The 20,220-nt window shown below is 60.8% G+C and overlaps 3 protein-coding genes across 5 annotated transcripts in view; 1 reads left to right on the plus strand and 2 right to left on the minus strand.

Annotated features, from left to right (window-relative positions):
- Nucleotides 1–11,051, plus strand: part of CATSPERD (cation channel sperm associated auxiliary subunit delta) — a 43,013-nt gene extending 31,962 nt beyond the window's left edge. Inside the window, exons 17-22 of the mRNA XM_042977902.1 lie at nucleotides 53–105; nucleotides 2,674–2,748; nucleotides 3,563–3,691; nucleotides 5,273–5,459; nucleotides 9,486–9,643; nucleotides 10,761–11,051. Of these exons, the coding sequence (XP_042833836.1) occupies nucleotides 53–105; nucleotides 2,674–2,748; nucleotides 3,563–3,691; nucleotides 5,273–5,459; nucleotides 9,486–9,643; nucleotides 10,761–10,998 (840 nt within the window). The 3' untranslated portion in view covers nucleotides 10,999–11,051. The remainder of the gene's footprint in view (nucleotides 1–52; nucleotides 106–2,673; nucleotides 2,749–3,562; nucleotides 3,692–5,272; nucleotides 5,460–9,485; nucleotides 9,644–10,760) is intronic.
- A 1,565-nt stretch (nucleotides 11,052–12,616) lies between these two features.
- PRR22 (proline rich 22) lies at nucleotides 12,617–14,894 on the minus strand. 2 transcript variants are annotated; one of them, XM_007075194.3, is made up of 3 exons: nucleotides 14,318–14,894; nucleotides 14,152–14,214; nucleotides 12,617–13,755 (listed from the first exon to the last, which is right to left on the minus strand). In XM_007075194.3, exons 1-3 carry the CDS (start codon nucleotides 14,445–14,447, stop codon nucleotides 12,635–12,637), a joined length of 1,314 nt encoding a protein of 437 aa, XP_007075256.2. In that variant the 5' UTR covers nucleotides 14,448–14,894; the 3' UTR covers nucleotides 12,617–12,634. The 2 variants fall into 2 exon arrangements, with proteins under 2 accessions (XP_007075256.2, XP_042833838.1); XM_042977904.1 differs by having other exon boundaries at nucleotides 14,322–14,414.
- An 83-nt stretch (nucleotides 14,895–14,977) lies between these two features.
- DUS3L (dihydrouridine synthase 3 like) lies at nucleotides 14,978–19,963 on the minus strand. Of its 2 annotated transcripts, XM_042977903.1 has the most exons (13): nucleotides 19,780–19,961; nucleotides 18,831–19,104; nucleotides 18,064–18,576; nucleotides 17,672–17,713; nucleotides 17,395–17,547; nucleotides 17,017–17,133; nucleotides 16,758–16,823; nucleotides 16,555–16,665; nucleotides 16,213–16,309; nucleotides 15,942–16,017; nucleotides 15,430–15,618; nucleotides 15,226–15,354; nucleotides 14,978–15,131 (listed from the first exon to the last, which is right to left on the minus strand). In XM_042977903.1, exons 1-13 carry the CDS (start codon nucleotides 19,875–19,877, stop codon nucleotides 15,059–15,061), a joined length of 1,938 nt encoding a protein of 645 aa, XP_042833837.1. In that variant the 5' UTR covers nucleotides 19,878–19,961; the 3' UTR covers nucleotides 14,978–15,058. The 2 variants fall into 2 exon arrangements, 1 of the variants encoding a protein (XP_042833837.1); XR_006214594.1 differs by lacking the exons at nucleotides 14,978–15,131; nucleotides 15,226–15,354 and having other exon boundaries at nucleotides 15,527–15,618; nucleotides 16,213–16,400; nucleotides 19,780–19,963.
- Between the last annotated feature and the right edge of the window lie 257 nt (nucleotides 19,964–20,220).

Raw genomic sequence — 20,220 nt, forward strand, 5'->3', positions numbered from 1 at the left:
ATCAGCGGCCCTCACCGACCCCGGTCAGCATCCCTGCCTCTCTCCTCCGCAGACGGCACTCATTTCAGTGGGTTGTGACCAGGAGAAAAAGATCGTCATTCAGAAGTAAGTGTGTTGATATGGGGGCGGGGACCGGGACGTGACAGGCTTGGTCACAGTTGTTTCACAACTGTTGAAATCGGGTGACATTTTCCTGTGCGTTTTTATGTATATTTAACATTCTCATAAGAAATAGTTAAATAATGGGGCACCTGGGTGGCTCAGACGGCTAAGCGTCTGACTTCAGCTCAGGTCATGATCTCGCGGTTCGTGGGTTCGAGCCCTGCGTCAGGCCCTGTGCTGACAGCTCAGAGCCTGGAGCCTGGATTCTGTGTCTCCCTCTCTCTCTGCCCCTCCCCTGCTCACGCTCTGTCTCTATCTCTCAAAAATGAATAAATGTTAGGGGAAAAAAAAGAAATAGTTAAATAATGAATACTGACGGGCTGAGTTTGGTTTCTGGCACAGTGTTCGCCCCTCCTTTACCAGCTTGGTGATATTTACACTTTGCTCTCTTTCCTAATCATGTGTTTGTTCGCTTTCTTTTCTTTCTTTCTTTCTTTCTTTCTTTCTTTCTTTCTTTCTTGTCATCTTTTACGAGTCCCTGAATTCCTCATTTTGATTAAAATTGCTTACGGTTTTTGGGGCGCCTGGGTGGCTCAGTCGGTTAAGCGTCCGACTTCAACTCAGGTCACGATCTCGCGGTCTGTGAGTTCGAGCCCCGCGTCGGGCTCTGTGCTGACAGCTCGGAGCCTGGAGCCTGCTTCCGATTCTGTGTCTCCCTCTCTCTCTGCCCCTCCCCCTTTCATGCTCTGTCTCTCTCTGTCTCAAAAATAAATAAACATTAAAAAAAATTTTTTTTTAATTGCTTACGGTTTTTGGTTTTAATTGGTTGCTGATATTTTGGGGGAACTTTGCTCCAGTATCCATAGTTACCCCCAGGGAATGCAGCCCTGAGAATCCAAGGCACAAAAAAGGGAAGAAACCAGAAGATCAGCCAAATTGCCATACTTTTCCCCTGCAGGCAGTGGCGTGCTGGTAAATGGGTGACAACCAGTTCTGGGTGGAGGGGGAGGCCCTGAATCGTAGCCCTTGCCAATTCCTGTGGTGTGAATACTCCCGTGTAGATTTCAAGTACCATCGTGAATGATCCACCGGCTCACAAAATTCCAGCAGATTTAATGCTTGGCTCTCAGGAGCTAGTCGGGGCCAGCTTCAATGTCCCCTGCTCAAGGGCACTAATAAACACAGGTGATGATTTTACCACACTTCCCCCAAATGGAAACATTTTGTTGAATCAACAAATGAGATATTTATATACAAGGACATAATGTGCAGGGAACATTTTTTAAACAACATACAAATAGCTTTTGCCATAAAGAGCGTGGGGAAGATATTTGCACGTGCATAACCAGCAATGGACTTGTAAACGGACTGTATTTGGGTGGGGGTGCCTAGGTGGCTCAGTCGGTTAAGCATCTGACTCTTGATTTTGGGTCAAGTCACGATCTCACGGCTGGTGAGTTTGAGCCCCACGTTAGGCCGTGCACTGACTGTGCAGAGCCTGCTTGAGATTCTCTCTCTCCTCTCCCTCTCTGCCCCTCTCCCACTCGCACTCTCTCTCTAAAGAAATAAACCTTTAAAAATATCTCATAAAAAACTAAAAAAGCAGATTTTATTTTTTAAGTGATCTCTACGTCCACTCTGGGGCTCAAACTCATGACCCCAAGATCAAGCGTCACACGTGCTACTGAGACTTTATGAAGAATTCCTACCAATTAATAATTAAAAAAAAAACTAATTTTTTAAAAATGGGCAAAAGTCTTGAACAGGCACTTCCAAGAAAGAAACAAGAAAGGAATCCAAACGGCTGGTAAGCATAGGAAAAGGTGCCGAAAATGCGGTCAGCCTCACTTCATAGGGAAAAGAAAATGAAAACTTTTATTAGAGACCATCACTCTCATCCACCAGCGTGGTCAAATTTGCAAAGCCCGGCCAGGCGCAAGTACTGGTAAGGACCGGGAGCCCCCGGCAGCCTCCGGAACGCCCAGACTTTGCCGCGGGTATGTACGTTTTTCAGCTGCTTTAGAAAACACATCTGTTGACCCAGCAATTCCAATCTGGCACGTTTACATTGGCAAGGGTTCCAGAATGTTCTCAGCGGCATTATTCCTAATAGCTCCAAGCTGGAAGCAGGCCAGCTCGAATCCCATTGACAGGAAATAAACAGGTGCAGTGGCTCGATGCAATGGGCTATCATAGCCGTGTGCCAGGGATGTGGAACAGAAGATTCGAAACGACACACACAGCATGATTCTAGTCCTTAAAATCTGAAACCGGCCCAAAATAAACCATATTGCATAAAGAGGCAGGCACAGATGTAACACTACAAAGAAAACCCAGGAAATGATGGTCTCAAGAGCCAGGACACCCAGCGCCTAGGTCCTGGCCTCTGATGTCGGTCTCCCACACGAGTTCTGGCTCCTTGGAGACATTCTGGGCCTGGTAGGGAGGATGGAAGTAAGAAAGTTCTCCAAAATCAAACCAGCGGGGGTATACGCGTCCAAGGGAAGAATTCACAATCCTTTGGCGCTGTGTGGGGTCTGGAAGCTTCTCACCGCTTTTTCTCGCTTGCAGCGAAATCTCAGCCTGTTCCAACGGCATCCTGGACCCCGTGGGCCTTCAGGACAACTACAGCTACATCATCGAGAAGTGAGCCTAAGGTTTCCATTGGTGAAACCTTTGACTGTCCCTCCCTTTGACTGTCCCCCAGCCCCAAAGACAACTCAGAAATCGTTTTTAAATTGGTTTCCCGACAGAAGGGAATCCGGGGCGGGGAGAGGACAGGTAGGGGAGGTGCCGGGCCTGTGGGAGGGCCACTGTGATGTGGCTCAGGTCTGTCCACCTACCAGGCCACCTTTCTGCCATCTTGCCAGCCTGCCACCAGCTCATGGGGCCCGGGCACCTGTTCCTCTGAGCTGGCAGTTAGCCCAACACTGTCTGCCAAGGCAGGAGGGGGTGAGGGCCAGGGTGACCCTCTGTGCAGTGCAGCTGGTCCCCAGGGCCACCAAGTGGGCATGGGGTGGGATGGGTGGGACTCGACCCTTCTTGGAACCCGGGGAACAGAGAACTCCGACCCCCAGCATGAAGACACGCGTGTGTTTTATACACCACGGCCCCCAGATACAAGCCAGGAGTCAGTCACCTTCCTGTCCACACCCACAGCCAAGGCCCAACGCGGCCAGTGAACCTGCACTCAGACTTGGGGGGGGGGGGCACGGACAGGTGCGTGACACGGACCTCCAGGGAGAGAGAAAAGTGACGGGACGCACTCGGAGATACAAAGAGCCTAAGAGAGAGACAGAGACAGGAGGAGAGACAGAGAGAGGGCCAGAGATAGGAGAGGCACGGAGATTTATTTTAAGGACTCGGTTCCCACGACTGCAGAGGTCTGGCACGCCCACAGTCTGATGGGGGAGGCTGGCGGCGCAGGGCCATCCACTGCCCCCTCCCCGTGTCTGCCTAGGGAAGCGTATGACCCCAACTTCCGGGGGCAGATGTCCCGCGAGGACCTGGTGGTGAACTATCGGTACGAGAAGCTGGGCTGCCCCCGCCTCGTCTACTACAACACCCCCTGGAGGCCGGTGGTGGAACTGTAAGACCCAGATCACGCTCCCCACTCCGCACCCCTCTCACCGCCGCCCTCCCCACCCCTCTCTCCACACCTTCCCCCGCCCTTGTTTTGTCCCCTCCCTGCAATCTCTCAGCTCCCGCCGCTATAACGAAATTTACCGCCGACTGGGGGCTCAAACGGCAGACAGTGATTCTCTCACGGTTCCGGAGGCCAGAAGGCCAAGGTCAGAGCTGGACAGGGCGCGGGTCCCCCTCCTGGGGAGGCTCCCTCCTTGGCTCACAGCCGGCCACCTTCTCTCTGCGTCCTCCCGCGCGTCCTCCCGCGCGACACTGCGTCTCCTCCCCTTCCTGTGGGATCAGGGCCCTCCCTGAGGACCTCATTCCACCTTAATTCCCCGTGTAGAGGCCCCACCTCCAAATACAGTCCCCGGGGGTGGGGGGCGCTCTGGGGGACATGGTTGAGTCCATAGCATTCGTTTGCCCCCTCTGTGGATTCTGCCGTCTTCCTCCACGCCCCCTGCACACCCCGCCCTGCGTGATGGCTACACTTTGGTGGGTACTGGATGAGCCGGGGGGCCGGGGTTGGGGGGGGTTGGTACGTGGGGCCAGTGCGCCTGAGGAAGCAGCTTTTCCATTTTGCTGAATGCCAACCGATTTAAGTAAGCACTTGGAGGCCGGGGGCTCAGCTCAGTGCCCTGCAGACCATCTGACTAAAGAGCAGTTGATTGACGGCAGCAGGCACCCACTCACACCTGCAAACGGGCGGGTTGGTGGCCTCGATCCCGCGCCCCGGCGAGGCTGTGGGCCGCGCACACGGGACCCGGCCGGCCCGACGGCCGAGCCCCATACTCAGAGCTGCCAGGCGGCGGGGACGCAAACCCACACGGGGTATGGAGATCAAGGGAGGCGTCCGGGCAGAGGAGGGGTGTGAGCTCCCGCCTGGCAGGAGAGCACAGGACGTGTGCCAAAAAATAATGATTTAGAACAACCCTCATTAACGGCCCTAATATACACCTTTTGAATGTTGGCAGATGTCGTTAGAAAAATGTCAGAGGACAGCTGTGAAGGGTTTTCTTTGTTGGCTTACTTGCTTATTCATTCATCTATTTTTTAAAAATTGTTTAATATTATTGAGGGAGAGAAGAGAGAGCACATGCGGGAGCAAGGAAGGGGCAGAGGGAGCGACAGACAGGATCCGATGTGGGCTCTGTGTTGACAGCATAGAGCCCGATGTGGGCCTCGAACCCACGAACCGCAAGATCATGACCTGAGCCAAGGCCGGACGCTTCAGCGACTGAGCCCCCCAGTCGCCCCTCATCTACTTCTTTACCAGTGCCATTTTTTGCCTGTAGAACATCCCATCAATTTCTTCCAGTCTCTGCTTCTCAGAGAGGCCTCTGGTGGCCACCCACAGGACACCGTGCCCGCGCCCCCCCCCACCTTCTGGCCCTGCCCCGTCCCGCCTGCTGCTGGTCCCCTGCCAAGTGGCAGCCGGGTGAGGCCAGGGGACCTCGCTTGCCGCCCCCGCCGTCCCCAGAACTGTCTCGTGACATCTCGGGGCTGCTGCACCCCCCTGCAGCCAAGCCCTGCGCGTGTGTCCTAGGTGGCGGGAAGGAAAGTTCCAGGAGGTGACGAAGGCAGAGTTCGTCCTGCTGGAGGTGAACGGGCTGTTCACGTACACGTACTCCCTGACGGCCCAGATGGCGCTGTGCAGATCCCAGCCGCAGAACTGGACCACCGTCCTGGAGAGCTCAGGCGACAAAAGGCCCTTCTTCGCCTGGGACCGAGAGGTGGGGTTTACTCTTCTTCCAAAAGGGGTCCGAACAACCCGTTGTCGGTCACCTGCGGGTGGCGATGACTGGTCACGTGGCGGGGGAAGTTCCACGGCGGGGGGGAGGGGGGAAAGTGTCAGCCCACAGGGGGGCTGCCCTCACGGAATATTTACTGGACGGCTTATAACAACAGACATTTGTTTCTCACTGGTCTGGAGGCCGGGAGTCCAAGTTCAAGGCGCCTGTTGGCTCTGTGTCTGGTGAGGGCCTCTTCCTGGTTCACTGACCACTGTCCTCTCCCCGTGTGCTCACAGGACGCAGGGGCAGGGAGCCCTCTGGTGTCTCTCTCATCAGGGCGCTCATCCATTCGTGGGGGCCGCACCCTCTGACCTGATCCCACCCCGAGGCCTCACCTCCCCAAACCACCACCTTGGGGGGCAGATTTCAGCACAGGGATTTGGGGGGTGGGGAGGGGACACAGACCTCCCACAGCAAGGTGGCTGGGGGTGGGGATGCCCGCTAGGACATCTGGGGACTATGAAGTGAGCAAGCTCTCTCAAGGGAGTTGGCCAAAGGCACCGAGGCATGCTCATAATATGCAAGCTTCCAGAACCATCCAAATGCCTATCACCACTGGGACCGATTAAATTCACAGTCGTTCCTGCCGCGGGAGCGTTTCTGTCGTGCACATGGGGTGTCGCACAATGGAGAAATAGGGCGTGATGCCAGTGTAAGGAAGGGACCCCGCGGGCCCTCTTGTGAGTCTCCTGATTTCCCACGAACCGGTTCTAACCGCTCAGGCTCCAGATGCGAGCGCGCGACCGCAGCGCAGCACCGCCGCCAGCAGGTGGCGCTCGCTCCCCACACCTGATGCCCGTTCCCGCGCGTAGACACTGGACTCCGCTTTCTTTAACATTTATTTTTTTGAGACAGAGCACGAGTAGGGGAGTGGCAGAGAGAGGGAGACACACAATCCAAAGCAGGTTCCGGGCTCTGAGCTGCCAGCACAGAGCCGGAAGCGGGGCTCAAACCCATGAACCGAGAGGTCATGACCTGAGCCGAAGTCGGCCCCTTAACCGACGGAGCCACCCGGCCGCCCCTGGGCTCCCTTTTTTCTTTTTTTGTACGCTCTCTTTCTTAGCTGGGCACCTTCGAAGTGTTCTCACACTCCTTGTGTTGAGTGAGTTGGATCATTTATTTTGTTGGGAACAATGATTCTACTTGGGTTTTTTTTGTTTTTTTTTCAATCCAAGGTGAACTTCACCTAAACTATAGGAACCGTTTTAAAATGCACAGCTCAGGCATTCTGTGGGTTCACACTGCCGCGCAAACACCACCTCTCTGATCATTTTCTCTAAAGGAGAAAGCCACATACATATAATTTGTGTATTATTTTCCGACCGTGCCCGCATATAGCGTTGCATTCTTTTGATTAGTGCTGTCATTCAACGTAGCCTGCATTTACCAGTTTGTCCCGTTACTTTTTTTTTAAATATGGTCTTTATATGGCCCAGCTTTTTCAATTGTTTTTCCTCCTGAAGGATTAAAAAATATTTTTTTTTAGCGTTTATTTCTTTTTGAAAGACAGAGAATGAGCAGGGGAGGAACAGAGAGAGAGGGAGACACAGAACCTGAGCTGTCAGCACAGAGCCTGACGCGGGGCTCGAACCCACGAACCGTGAGATCACGACCTGAGCTGAAGTCAGTTGCTTCAGCGACTTAGCCGCCCGGGCGCCCCTGTGTTCTTGTTTTTGTTTTTAATTCTGAGAACTTCCAAACCTCCAGAAAAGCCGAAAGAGCTAGCCATTATGGAGTGCTGCAGAAGGAACCACCCCAAACCCAGCAGGGTCGTCCTCCCAGTCCTGCACCTGCACCTCAGACCCGTGGCTGTGGCGTCAGCCAGGACCGCCCCTGCAGGGGCCATTCAGCTGGGGGCGGGGTGTCCAAGAAGGCCCCTCTTCCGTGTGGGGCTTCTGTTAGCCAGCCGCCGGGTTGTCCATGTGCTGTCCTCCCCAGCAGGGTAGCCTGGGCTCCCTTACAGCATGACCTCACGGTTCCAGACCGGAAGTCTCCAGACCCCTGAAGTCCCCGGCCCAGCCCCTTCCCCCAGGCCCCCCCCTCCCCACCCCGGGCCTGTTCTACTGGTCAGAAGCAGTTTCCAGGGCCCACCCAGACCCCACCTCTTGATGGGAAGAGCAGTGTGCGCGAAGGGGAGGAGGCATGGGGGGGCGTCTTCCTTTTAAAGTCACATGACCACCCTCCACAGGATGGGTGCTCCAGGGTTTTTCTGCTGCCCAACAGCCGGGCGCGGGATGTTTCCGGTCTCTCACTTCTACCCACCAGCTTGAGTCCCTTGGTCCTGCAGGACTGTTTTCAGGCCAGGGAAGTGCCTACTGGCTTATAGGCGGATGCCACTAAGGCCCCCTCCGTGGGTGGTGTCACGGTGCCTCTCAGCACAGTGCACGGACACCTGTCTCTCCACAGCGCACCAGCTAGGTGTACTATCTCGGGAGGACCTTGTCTGTTTCCGCGTGCACTTCCTCCACGGCGGACCAGGCTGTGTCTTTTCCTGTTTGAGGGCCATTTTCACTTCTCTGCACTGTGGATTGTGTTCAGTCTGTGTCCACTTTTTCTGCTGGGATTTCAGACTCTCCTCACTTTTCAAGAGCTCTTTATAGATCTGTGAGGTTAACCCTTAACTGCAACATGAGTTGCAAATATTTCCCTCAGTTTATCTTTTATGTCTTTCAGGTTTTCGCTTTTGCCATGCAAAATGAGTCTTTTGGTTTTTTTTTTGAGAGAGAGAGAGAGAGAGAGAGAGAGAGAGAGAATCCCAAGCAGGCTCCATGCTATCAGTGCGGATCCTGACTCGAGGCCCGATCCCACAACCCTGGGGCCGATTTCTTGCAGAAATCAAGAGTCAGATGCTCAACCAACTGAGCCCCCCAGGCGCCCCAGTCCTTTATTTTTCATATTGCTGGGCTATTACTTTGACTTTCTTGCTTTAAAATTTTCTTTCTCTTCTTTTGTCTACAAGCCCAGCTCCCTCCCTTCTGGGTCCACCAGCAAATAGTGCAGAAGAGACAGGTCTTCAGCTCAGGCAGGCAGCCTGATGCACCTGTTGAGTTTTCAGGGAGGTTCCCCCTTTATATGAAATCCTTGGATCTGAAGACGGGGCAGAAAAGCTCCTGCCCCCACCCAGCCACATCTTGGTGCCACGACCACGCTCGGTGGCCGTGCCAGCAAGAAGCCCCGGGAAGGTGGCTGGGTCTCCTCTGTATCTTCAGATTTCCCAGGTGCCTTAGCTGGCCGGGGCTGCCGTAGCAAAAACACCACGAACCGGAGATTTATGCTTCCCCGGCTCTGGAGGAACTTTCCCAGGCGTCTGGGACCAACGTGCTGGCAAGGCTGTTTCCTTCTGAGAGCGAGACTCTGTTCCAGGCTTGGCTGCTCGTGGTTTGCTGGCCCCCTTTGGCGTTCCTTGGCCTGTAGACACACAGCCCAGTTTCTGCCTCTGTCTTCACACTGATGTTCTCCCTGTGCCTGTGTCCAAACGTCCCCTGTTGATAAGGACGCCGCTCATACTGGAGCAGGGCCCATCCTGATGACCTCACTTTAACCAGATTTACGTGAAAAAGACGCCGTCTCTGGATAAGGTCACATTCTGAGCCGTCGGGGGTTAGGACTCCAACATGCGACGGGGGTGGGGGCTCACCTCAGCCCACAACACCAGTTGTACGTGTAGCCGGCAGCGCCCAGACCCAGACTCAGGACTGTAAGGGATTCTGTGAAGCTGCCGCCCCCGTAGCTTGGGAAGGCCCAGAAGCAGGGGGGCAGGATAAAGACCGAGCAGCCATCCACGGCGTCCCCCACGAAGGCCACGAACCACCTGCCCGCCAGCACCCGGCCCTGGACGCCCACCCATGAGCGTTTGGTGAGACGTGGCACAGGCAGGGCCGTGCACGCACGGGGCGCATCTGCGGGCGCTGGCCCAGCCCTCCCCGGCCCCTGAGCTGGTGGCCACGCCTCTGTCCTTCTCCCCAGAACTACATCAGCTGCCATGACCCCGACAACGACGCCCCTCTGAGATGGCCAGATGTCCCGTATCAGATCTTGGGAGGCCCGACAGCAAACAAGGTTATTTTTGACCAAAGGAACGGGATCTATGTCTTCTTCCTTTCTATCGTGGATCCCTACTACAGGTGAGCAGGGGCGGGTCGCCCTGCGCCAGAGGCCTGGGGGCGGGGGGATGGCTCCCCTAGGGCAGGTCACACACGTGAGGGACCCACCTTTCTCCCACCCCTTGGCGCGTCCCGGATAAACATCAATTTTCCCGGCAGCCCAGACAGTCCCTGGGAAGGATGATACTTTTAAGTTCTGAAAGACATCTGTTCACTCGCTAAATAAGTCCTTACTCAGAGCCCATGCTGGGCGCTGGGGCAACAGCAATGACCAGAGGCCACGTCCCTGCCCTCGGGGACCAGAATCCCCCCCGCAAACCACATCCCGCTGGTGGAGTACAGGAGCTGACTCTTAAATATGCAGGGGTTTGGGAAGCTAACTGTCTTTGCCCTGGTAGCCTGAGGTCAGCTACGGGGGCAGAATTCACACCATGGGAATCGGCGCTCCCTACAAATGGTTACCACCCCCGTGCGCGAGGACGTTTCTACGTGTGCTAGTCTGGATCATCAACGTCTCCCACCGGACGGGGCACTAGGGGACAATCCCCCGCATCATCTGTCCTCTCCAAATACAAAGTCCGCCCCCCTAAGCACATGGAGACCCTGCCTTCCCTTGAGAGCCACACCCTGACCTAGGGGGGCCAACTCTGGGATGGCCATGGGCGGGAGGCTTGGGGTGGCACATCCGGAGGAGAGAGGGGACTGCCTTCGAGCCCGTCACCTCCTCTCTCCGCACCGCGCTGCCAGCTGAACCCTGCCGAGTTCTCCTATACGCTGGGTCCCCTCTCCTGGGATGCCCTTCCCTCCTGGCCTGCTGCCCCCGCCTGCTGGGTGCCTGTGGCCCCATCGTGCCCACCCTCCGCTTCCGGTCAGCAATGGGTTGGTCTGTTTGCGTCTCTAGGTTGAGCCTGGGCACGGAGTTGAGGGGACACCCTGTCCCCAGAGGAGGGGAGGACAGGGATGCTGGGAGGGAAAACATGACTGTCGCCAAAGCACTCGGATACGAGCTGAAGCGGACACACATGAACCCGGTGTCCCAGCCCAGCACCCGGGGCCCAACGGTCCCGTCTGTGGGTTTTAACATTTACCGGGGTGAAGGGCAGTGCCCCATGGCCTGTCCCCAACTGCCCCTTTGCAGTTACTGTCACCTGGAGACCACCTTCAGCGTCTACGTCTACGGGGCCTTGCCCCCGTCCATCATCCCGACGACGGTCACCATCATCCCGCTCATAATGGCCATGCTGCTGTCCGTGTGGTCGGCCTACATGATCCCCAAACTGCTGCACACCGAGAAGGGCCTCAGGCTCCAGGAGTTCTGGATGAATCTGTGCAGGAGACTCAGAAACCTTTGCCCGTGTTTCCAAGGCAGGCGCTGAGCGCACAGCGGAGGAGCCCAGAGTTGTCTTAAAACAAAGCATTCTGGAAAAGAGCCAGCGGCAGCGCGTATCAGGCGTGGTTTGTTTTCCCGACCCCCCACCGTCACCGTCTCTCCGCATCCTCACGTCCGAGTTCCTCTGCACGTGGCACCTACGTGGGCTGGGACAGGAGGTGGGCAGGCCGGTGACATAAACCAGCACAGGCATCGGGGGGACAAGAGGCAGGTCTCCGAAAAGCAGGAGACGCGGCAACGTGTCCTGTAGAGGACGAGGCCCAAGGACAAGTGGGGGGGATGTCTGTAGGAGACCGCGGCCTGAGGGATTGCATCTCCTGGGTACAAACCCTAACGTGTATACAAACACGTACACGTGTGTTTTGCTACGTGCACGAACAAGTCGGGCAGATTTGCCACGTGTACATGTGTATACCTGGGACTCGTGTGCGTACGTATGCACGTGTCCACGCAGGTGCGTGCAATGCACGTATACGCCCATAGCGTGTATTCACCTAGGTTACACACACGCGGGCACAGACCTATACACGTGTATAGATATGCATGCCTGTTCTACACATGCATGTAGATAGCACGTACACGTGTGCACAGACGTGTGCACACGCGTATATACAACGTACACGGGTACGTGTAGTCTACCTACCCGTTCACCGGGGTTTCCCTCCCCACCCACCGCCTCATTCTGAACCCCAGGCGGCCCGGGACAGCCATCCCATCCTAAGTCCCATGACTTTCCTGATTATTCTTAGGTGTATATTGTGGGCGTCCTCAGTTGTCCCAAACAGTCGCGATCCAGTGGTGGGGAACCTCCACGCGCACACCTACCCCGCCCTCCCTGGGCGGGCGTCTCTTGGCAGCGAACATTTCTCCAAGGAAGCCGAACCCATCCTCTTACGTCACGTGCCAGGGCCTTCCCTTCACCGAATGCCCTGGAGTTTCGTCTCAAAGATACCCCAGATGGGGCTGCGGGGAGAGGGGGGCTCAGGAGGAAGCTGGGCGAAGTGAGCTCCCGGCCTCTCTGTCCAGGCCCAGAACAGGGCCGGGCGGGGTAAGCGCAGACGCGGCCACACAGCCCGCAGCACGGTTCCAGCAGCTGTCTCTCCCCCGAACTTAGGAATGAGGGTTCAGGGAAGGGGGGCCCACCCCAGCCACCCCCAGGGCTACCCCAGCAGAGCCCAACAACGAAGGTCCCAGGGACCCAGCCCAGGCCCTGGGGCAGGAGGGTCCCTTCCTCCTCTGCAGGGGGAGAGAGGGGTGGGGGGAGGCCTCATCTCCCACCCCTCTCTGGGCAACCCGTTCACCACTCGGGCAACAGATCCTTACAGAAATGGACGGCATCTCCCCACCTTCCGGAAGCGCCCATCCCTGCAGGCTGACTCCCGATTTTCCGGGGCTCGGAGGGGGGGGGGGGTTTAGGATTCCCCAGGACTCTAAGCCTCCGCAGCTCAGCTCTGGAAGCCCAGCACCCAGGAGGTGCCGAGGGGCTGCTGGGCCTTCCCGTGCGAACCAGCGCCCCCGCGACAGGGCGGAGGAGGGGACAGCCCCCCACGGCCAGCCTCAGCCCACCGTCCCTGGGCCCCGATGCGACCGAGCCGACAGTGAGCCGAGAGGTCAAATCCGTTTTAATGGGGGCCGGCTCCCAGGTCCTGCCTGGGCCCCGAAGGGGCAGCGCTGGCCGGGCCCGCAGCCTGCCTGCCCTTGCCTCCCTGCCTCCCCTTCTTGGTGGACGAGGTGCCAGCCTTCCTCCTGCCGGGCAGCTCAGGTCGCAAGGCAGGGGCCACGGTGCTGGCGGCGGGGGGCCCTGGGCGGGGCGCCGGCTCCTCATCAAGCGCCTTGAAGCTGAAAAGGCAGTCCACGTTGGACACGGTGTCCAGGATCTCGGGCACGCTGTAGTCAAAGGACAGCAGTTCGTCCGGCAGGTGCAACGAGCGGATGTCACTGGACGAGTCGTCTCCGCCGCCCCCGCTATCCGGCAGGGCCGGCCCGGGGGCCTTGCGTGGGGACCCCTCGGGCTCGGCGTTGCCCGGCAAGCAGTCGAAGAGTTTCATGGCGTCTTCCAGAAGCACCTTCTCAGGCAGCACGAAGGCCCTGGCTGCCTCGGGGGCCCTGGCCTCGCCCGCCCCCAGCGGGGCCGCCTCTGCCTCGGCCACCTTGGGCTCCCCGGGGCCCGGCGGGTACAGCAGGGCCGGCCCGGCCCCACCGCCCTGCAGCTCCTTGGAGGGGAAGGCCAGGGGCTCACCGGGCCCGTGGAGCTGACTGAGGCTGCCCTTGAGGTGGCCATAGGCGCCGGGGGGCAGCGCGGCCTCAGCGGGAAGCGTGATGAGCAAGGGAGGCAGCTTGTTCTCCTTGGGGACAGGTGGGGGCAGCCCTGGGCCTTCCTTGAGCAGGGGTGGGGGCAGCTCCATGAAGGCGGGGGGCCCCCCTTCCCCCACAAAGCCCAGAGCCTCCGGCCCCGGCCCCTCGGGGGGGAAGTAGGGCATGAGGTACTGGGGGCCCCCGGGCACCGGCAGGTAATGCGGGTAGGGCGGGGGTGGTGGGGCCGGCACTGGGGCTTTGAGGTAGTGCTGGGGCTCTAGGAGGTAGGTGCCTGGCGAGGCGGGGCCCCCCGCCGGACCCCCGGGGGGCCCCCCACCGCCCACTGCCGTCAGCTTGTACAGGGACGACTGGCCGAAGTCAGTGGTGGCCCACTCGATTCGGTAGATGCGGGGGTCAAAGAAGCACCCGCAGGGCGCCATCTGGAAACCTGCAGGCCAGGGAGGGAGTTCTGAGAGGAGCTCTGGGAACCCCCATGAGGGGAGGAGTACGGGGGGATGGGGGAGAGGCACAGCCCAAACCTGCAGGGCCCATCTGGGGACGGGAAACACAGACCTGGCTTTGGGGCCCATTTGAGGGATGGGGACATAGCTCCTGCCTTGGGGACCCATCTGGGAGTCAGGGGCCCTGGGCATCATTTGGGGGGGGGACCTGTCTGGGAATGGGGGCACAGGCTTTGCCCTTAAAGGCCTGAGGGACAAGAGACACAGGCCTTACCTTCTGGGGGCCACCTAAGGTCAGGGGCATGGGCAAGACAGGCCTAGACGGCTCCACATCCCCCCCAACCTCCCCGAGTCCTCGTCAAGGGTTGCGGGGAGGCTGGTACCTGCCGGAGGGGCTGAAAACACCTCTTTCTCCGGGTTTAGGGCCTGATACAGGTTGGAGGAACCTGGGGACAAAAGCAGGCAGGTGGGTGGGGGCCCGAGCCCCGGTCCCCCACCCCATCGGGCACCCCCACGCCCGCCCCACATCTAGCGCCCTCCGACTCATACCCACAGTAGGAAGAGGCTCCGTGCAGGTGGGGAGAGGCTGACTGCCTGGCCCCTCAGTGCCATCTGGGCCCCGGGAGCTGAAGCCTTCTTGGGGAGCTGTGGGCGCATAGAAGGGTTTGGGGTGCTGCATGGGGAGGCAGGGGTCCCGGCCCGGGCAGGCCAGGAGGGCAGCAGGCGGGAGCACTGGCGGCCCACCCGGAGAACAGGTTCAGAGTCCTACAGAGTTCTGTTTGCCTGGTTACTCTGGGCGGCGGGTTCCAGGCTGCGGCCCGCCCACTGGTCGGGATTCCGGCGTCAGGGGCTGTGGGGGGGGACGGCCAGAGACAGGCCTCACAGACGGCAGGGCAGACCCCGGACTCCCGTCTGCTGCCTCCGGCAACGCTCTGGACTGCTCCAGAGCGCCTTCCTCCAGGCAGTCCGCCCGGACCCAAACCCACGCAGGCCGAGGCCCTCGCCTCGTGAGCCCTTGTGGCTTCCTTGCGGTTTGAGCCTCTCTGGGCGGCAGCTGCGGGCGGCACAGGGCTGGGCCCATGGGGACGGCCGGGGACTCTCGCAGATGAGAAAGAAAAGGGAACCGAGGGGGATAGGGATGGCCCGGTGTCGAGACAAAGCTGACTGGAGCGGGACGGGGAAGCTTTGGGGTGACAGAAAGGCCTGGGCTTTAAAAGAATAAAATTTATTGTCTGCTCACACAGCACGAGACCCCGCCGGGCCCTCAGACGCCCCTTCCCACCCCCACGACTACTTGTACGCGTTGGCCTTGTGCTTTGGCAGAAAGACGAAGTTGGGTGGCACGGGTCCCAGCAGCATCTCACTGTGAAGAGGGCAGAGGGCAGAGGGCAGGGTCAGGCCTGGGGCCCCCTGGCCCCCCCAGCCGTCCACACCGCGGCACCTCGGTTTCCTGGCACCTGATTCGGATCCAGTCGGCCGCCTTCTGGCTGGCCATGAGCGTCTCCAGGTAGTTGCGGCCCAGGTAGTAGGGCGGCCGCTCGTTGATCCTCTGCGGGAGCCGCTCCAGCAGGCCCACGGGCACGTACCTGCAGGTGGCGGGCGCGGGGTCAGGCCAAGCCGTCCACCCGCAGCCCCCCAAGCCGCACAGCGCGGGCGCCCACCTGCACAGGAAGGAAAGCCACTCGAGGAGGAATCGCCGGGTCTTCTCCACGCCCTGCGTGTCTGAGCCCCAGTGCTCCAGGCCGTAGCGTGTGAAGTCCTGCAGGATGGCCAGGCGCTCGGACGACGAGATGTCCCAGTGCCGCTGCTCCTTGATCTCCGTGAACAGCCACGGCTTCAGCAGGGCACCGCTGCGGGTGGGCGGGCGGGGCAGGGCAGGGCAGGGGGCCGTCAGGACGGAGCCCTGGTCCCTGCCTCGCAGCTAAGCTCACCCGACCACCAAAGCCCAAGAGTGCCAGCCCACACGGGCGCGAATGTCCGGTCCCCTCCCGACCCCCGCCGGCGGCCGGGACCCCATCTCTCCGCCCCGTGTCCTGGCAGAGCCACCTGCTGGGGACGGAGAGCGGGGGGAGCGAGGCAGCGAGGCTGGGGGCGGCGGCGGCCGTAACAAAGCTCGGATGCGCCGGCGCCTTCCCCACGCTCTGCGATACTTCCACGCACGGAGCACACTCACCGGGCGATCATGATCCCGGCGACGCCAGTCTGCATGGCACGGTTGGCATCCTCATACGACAGGATGTCCCCGTTTCCTGAGGGACAGAGGCTGGGGTCTCAGGGAGCCGCGTGTCGATGGGAGCTCTGGGAGAGCTCCTGCCAGCCCAGCGACACCCACGAGGGCAGGGAAGGGTCCCGGCGGTGCGGGGGGGGGGGGAGGCGGTCCAGGCATGCGGCCCAAGAGAGCGCAGGGCTGGCGGGAGGTCTGAGCCAGGTGGCGGGGGACCCACCGAACAGGGGCATGGGGCTGGCCGCTGTCACGCACTGCTCGATGTACTGCCAGTCGGCCAGCTTGGTGTAGCGCTGCTCCCGAGATCGGCCGTGGAGCTGAAAAGGCAGCCACGCACGGGGAGGGAGGACCCAGGAGGCGGAGAATCAGACACAGAGAAAGAGACCCAGAGAGATCAAGAGGGACAGGCTGAGAGAGAGAGACAGAGAGACAAAGAGACAGACGGAGACAGAGATGAAGGGAGAGCCAGAGAGCAAGAGGGAGAGACGGGCAGAGAGGGACCATTAGGAAGGGCGGCCGAGCGCTCCCGCGGCCCCGACACCCTCTGTGCCCCGAGACCCACCGTGACCAGGGCCGCGCCCCAGTCCCGCAGCTCGGGCAGCAGCCGGTGCGCCAGGTTCACGCGCTCCTGGACGCCCGTGCGGATCTTCACCGTCAGGGGAACGTCCAGCACCTGCGGCGATGGCTACAGTCAGCGGGGCCCGGGGCGGGGCTGGGCTGGGCTGGGCTGGGCTGGGGACAGGGCAGGGACGTCGAGGCGCGTACCTGGTTCATGCCGCGGACGATCTGCTGGAACTTGGCCGAGCGGTTCATGAGGGCACAGCCCCCGCCCTGGGAAAAACGGGAGCAAGGGAGGCCGGGAGGCAGGCCGGGCCTGACGCCCTTCTCAGCCTCTGCTGCCCAGACGGGCAAACCGAGGCACAGGGATGCCCGCGGGTCTCCAGGGACTCGGCAGGCGGCAAGGCCAGATCCCAGGCTTCTGCCCCACCCACACCGTGGGGGTCCAGGGCCGAGCGGCCGTTACCTTCTTGTATACGAGGTCAATGGGGCACCCGACGTTGATATCCACGAAATCCACCTCGATGGTGCGGTTGAGCAGCTCGGCGCACTTGGTCATGGTGTCAGGGAAGGCGCCCTCGAGCTGCGGCAGGTGGTGAAGAGCTGGTCCAGACCGCCCCCGCCCACCACGGGGATCCGGACAGCGGCCCCGTCTTCCCGCAGTGGCCCCGGGCCAAGGCCCTCAGCCCTTGACGGGGCATCGGGTCAGCGCTCCGGCCCATGGCTGAGGCAAGAGGGGTCTGGGAGTGACTGAGTCGGAGATCCGGCCCCGAACCCTGCTCTAAAACCAGACAGCCAAGAGCCCCTCGGCCCTTCCCGCCTCCCTCCCTCGGGCAACACCCACCTGGACGCCAAAGACATCCTCGCATTGGTGGCGTCTGAGCAGAGCCCACTCGGACGTCTGGCCCTGCAGCAGGTTGGTGCACACGGCCATCTCCCCACACGTCACGTCGGCCCCGAAGCGCTTACAGATCCGCCGGAAGGGCAGGTTCCCGCACTGGGGGGCGGCGGGGGGAGACGCACACACATGAGGACGCGGGGGGTGGGGACCCCGGACGCCCGCCCCAGCCCCAGGACCCACCAGGCAGGGGAGGTCACTCGGCACCGTCGGGCTGACCTACCGTGGTGAGGGGGGCCAGGTACAGTTTGCCGTGGATGTCCAGCTGCAGGGCAGTAAACACAGGGAAGCTCGCCCCTCCGGCCAGGCTTGCGAGGGCTCTCGAGCCTCCCATCTCCCCGGCCTAGCACCTGCCCTGCCCTGCCCTGCCCTGCCCGGCAGTGCCCCCCTCTGCGCCTCAGCACACGTCAACGCATCCCTCCACGAGGACCGCTCCGTTCTCCGCGCGCTCCCCTGCTGCAGAGCTCCGACCCGACTGCCAAAACCCCACCCCGATGCCCCTTCCTGCAGGAAGCCTTTCCCTGTGCCTCCCTCCGTCCCAGCCCTGACTCTCTGTCCGGCTCTCTCTGCCCCCGCCGCTACCGCTGCCCCGAACAAGAAGCCCGAAACAGGTACCTTTCTCTTCTCACAAGGCCGCAGCCTGACTACGTCCTCATCCGTCAGGGGCCCACGGGTCCACACCGAGCCGCTGGGAAGGGCACCGGCATCCGGCCCCGGGAGGGCCTGCTGGGTGTCACCACTGTCCTGCCCGGGGGCGCTTTCGGCCCCCGTGACCTTGGGGACTGCGGCAGCGGGGGAGGGGCCTGGCACCCGGTCCCTGCTCAGCCGGCGTAGGGCCTGCTCGGCGCGTTCAAAGCGGACCTTGCGCTTTCGCAGCAGCTGCTGCAGGGCCTTGTCCAGGCCGTTGCGCACGGGCGGGGCCTGGACCCACTCCTCCCGCACTAGGTTCTGGCCGTCGGGTCCCAGATGCGCCCCGGCGAAGCGGCAGGTGACACCATAGGGACACCTGCCAAAGGTCTCGAACAGCACACAGCGGGGGCCCAGGTCCGACGGCTTGGTTTCCAGGTAGCGGCCCACATCATGCAGGAAACGGCAGCGGTCACCGAAGAAACACTTTGCGGCTGATTCCTGCGTGGAAACGAAGAGGCAACGAGGGAGGGCGGGAAGGGGCTGAGACAGCCAGGCAGCCTGGCGGAGAACCTCAAATCCCTCCCCTCCCGGCCGTGTGTCCTTGGGCGCACGGGTGACATCATCGAGCTTGTTAGTCCAGCTGAAAGATGGGAATAATAATGACTCTTATGCCCTAACTTCCTGAGGATCAAACTGGGGGCATGGCGGCTCAGACCGCAGGTCTCTGGGACTTTCAAGCAACAATTACTCACCTGGACCAGGGAGGGGCAGAGCCTATTATTGTCATAGTGGGTGGGTTTCATGTGGGGCCGCCCTTTGTTCTGGCCCCGGGCTCTCTTCTGAACCTGCGGCTGCTCCCCAGGTTCAGCTGCCTCCCCCGTCTGCCCATCTTCCAGTCGGATCCGCTTGGCCTCAGGTTCAACCAGGTCATTGCCACCAGGGTCTCCTGCCTCGGTTTCCTGGCTGGGCTTCTCCTCCCCTCTGGCTTCCAGAAACTCGTGGAACTGCTCCTTGGTGGTGAGGTATCTGCCAGTAGAGAGGCGGTCGGAGAAAGGGCTTGTGGAGGGAGTCCTTTCTGGAGCTCAGTCGCAATGCACGCTGGGGAAAGGGGCTGAGAACGCCTGTCCCTGCTTAAGTGCTTCTGCTGATGCGAAGCGCACTGCTTAGAACCCGCCGACTACTGGCCCGGATGCACCTCGAGGCCACAGGCAGGACCTATTTTGTGCCTGGGTCCCACTGCCCACAGCGTTGAGCCAAACTACAAACAGACCTGAACGTCCCTGGCGACGCTCGGCCAGAGAAAACTACATGTCCCTGCATGCCTTGCAACGGGGCCACAGCCGCCACATTCCCCAGCGTGCCCCACGGCCCTCGCTTCAGACACAAGCCCGAGGTTGGCCGGAGGTGCCCCAGTGCCGTTCCCGCCGTACGCGGAGACTACAGTCCCCAGCACGCACTGCGGCCCCGGCCGCAAACCCTGCCCGCCCCGGCAGGCACCGTGGGGTCCTCAGCACACGTGACAGCCCCCAACGCGCGCGGTGTCCGGAGGCGCCGCGGTCCCCGCGGGCGCTGGGACGGCCCCGACTGAAGAGCCTGCGAGCTTCCCGTGTGGGCTGCTGCCCCCGTCGCCCAGCACGCCCAGCACACCTGGCAGCCGCCGGGAAGGCCTCGTGAGGTTCTCCCCCGGCCCCGGCGACTCACTGAGGTTTAATGGGCGCCACCCCCCGCTCCGGCGCGCTGGCTCCCGAGTCGCCGCCGCCACCACTCTCTGCTGGGGCCTCCGCCGCTCCCTCCGCCATCGACCCCCCTCACGCCCGCCTCCGAGTGTGGCGGGAAGGCCTTCCGGGTCGCGAGTGCGTCTTCCCGGTCGGGCGGGGGAAACGCGCAGGCCGGGGCGCTCCAAGTGACGCCATTATACGAGCGTCGACGCGTGGGGGCGGAGCCGCGTGGGGGCGGAGCCTCGGGTCCCAGGCCCGGTGGTACCGCTGAGCTGTTTGCGGGGCGAGCAGATGCTTGTTGACTCTCCCGCCGCACGCGAGCCTCCCCCGACGGGCCGCAGTCGGCCCACAGGAGTGTTTGAAAAACTTTAAAGCTGGGGCTTTAAGCAAACTTAAATTCCACCACTTTTACGCGGGGCATTCA

The sequence above is a fragment of the Panthera tigris genome, chromosome A2, assembly GCF_018350195.1.
Source record: "Panthera tigris isolate Pti1 chromosome A2, P.tigris_Pti1_mat1.1, whole genome shotgun sequence".
In the NCBI taxonomy this organism is placed as follows: Eukaryota; Metazoa; Chordata; class Mammalia; order Carnivora; family Felidae; genus Panthera; species Panthera tigris.

What these genes read in the sequence shown, in the direction of transcription:
- DUS3L (XM_042977903.1), bottom strand. Translation starts at nt 19,877, where the DNA reads ATGGCGGAGGGAGCGGCGGAGGCCCCAGCAGAGAGTGGTGGCGGCGGC. An exon ending in GGGGCGCGGCCCTGGTCACG is followed by an intron (nt 16,310 to 16,554) that starts GTGGGTCTCGGG and finishes CTGCCTTTTCAG; the next exon opens with CTCCACGGCCGATCTCGGGA. An exon ending in GCCGACTGGATCCGAATCAG is followed by an intron (nt 15,132 to 15,225) that starts GTGCCAGGAAAC and finishes CCCTCTTCACAG; the next exon opens with TGAGATGCTGCTGGGACCCG.
- PRR22 (XM_007075194.3), bottom strand. Translation starts at nt 14,447, where the DNA reads ATGCAGCACCCCAAACCCTTCTATGCGCCCACAGCTCCCCAAGAAGGC. An exon ending in GGAGCCTCTTCCTACTGTGG is followed by an intron (nt 14,215 to 14,317) that starts GTATGAGTCGGA and finishes TTTTGTCCCCAG; the next exon opens with GTTCCTCCAACCTGTATCAG. An exon ending in GTTTTCAGCCCCTCCGGCAG is followed by an intron (nt 13,756 to 14,151) that starts GTACCAGCCTCC and finishes CCTGGCCTGCAG; the next exon opens with GTTTCCAGATGGCGCCCTGC.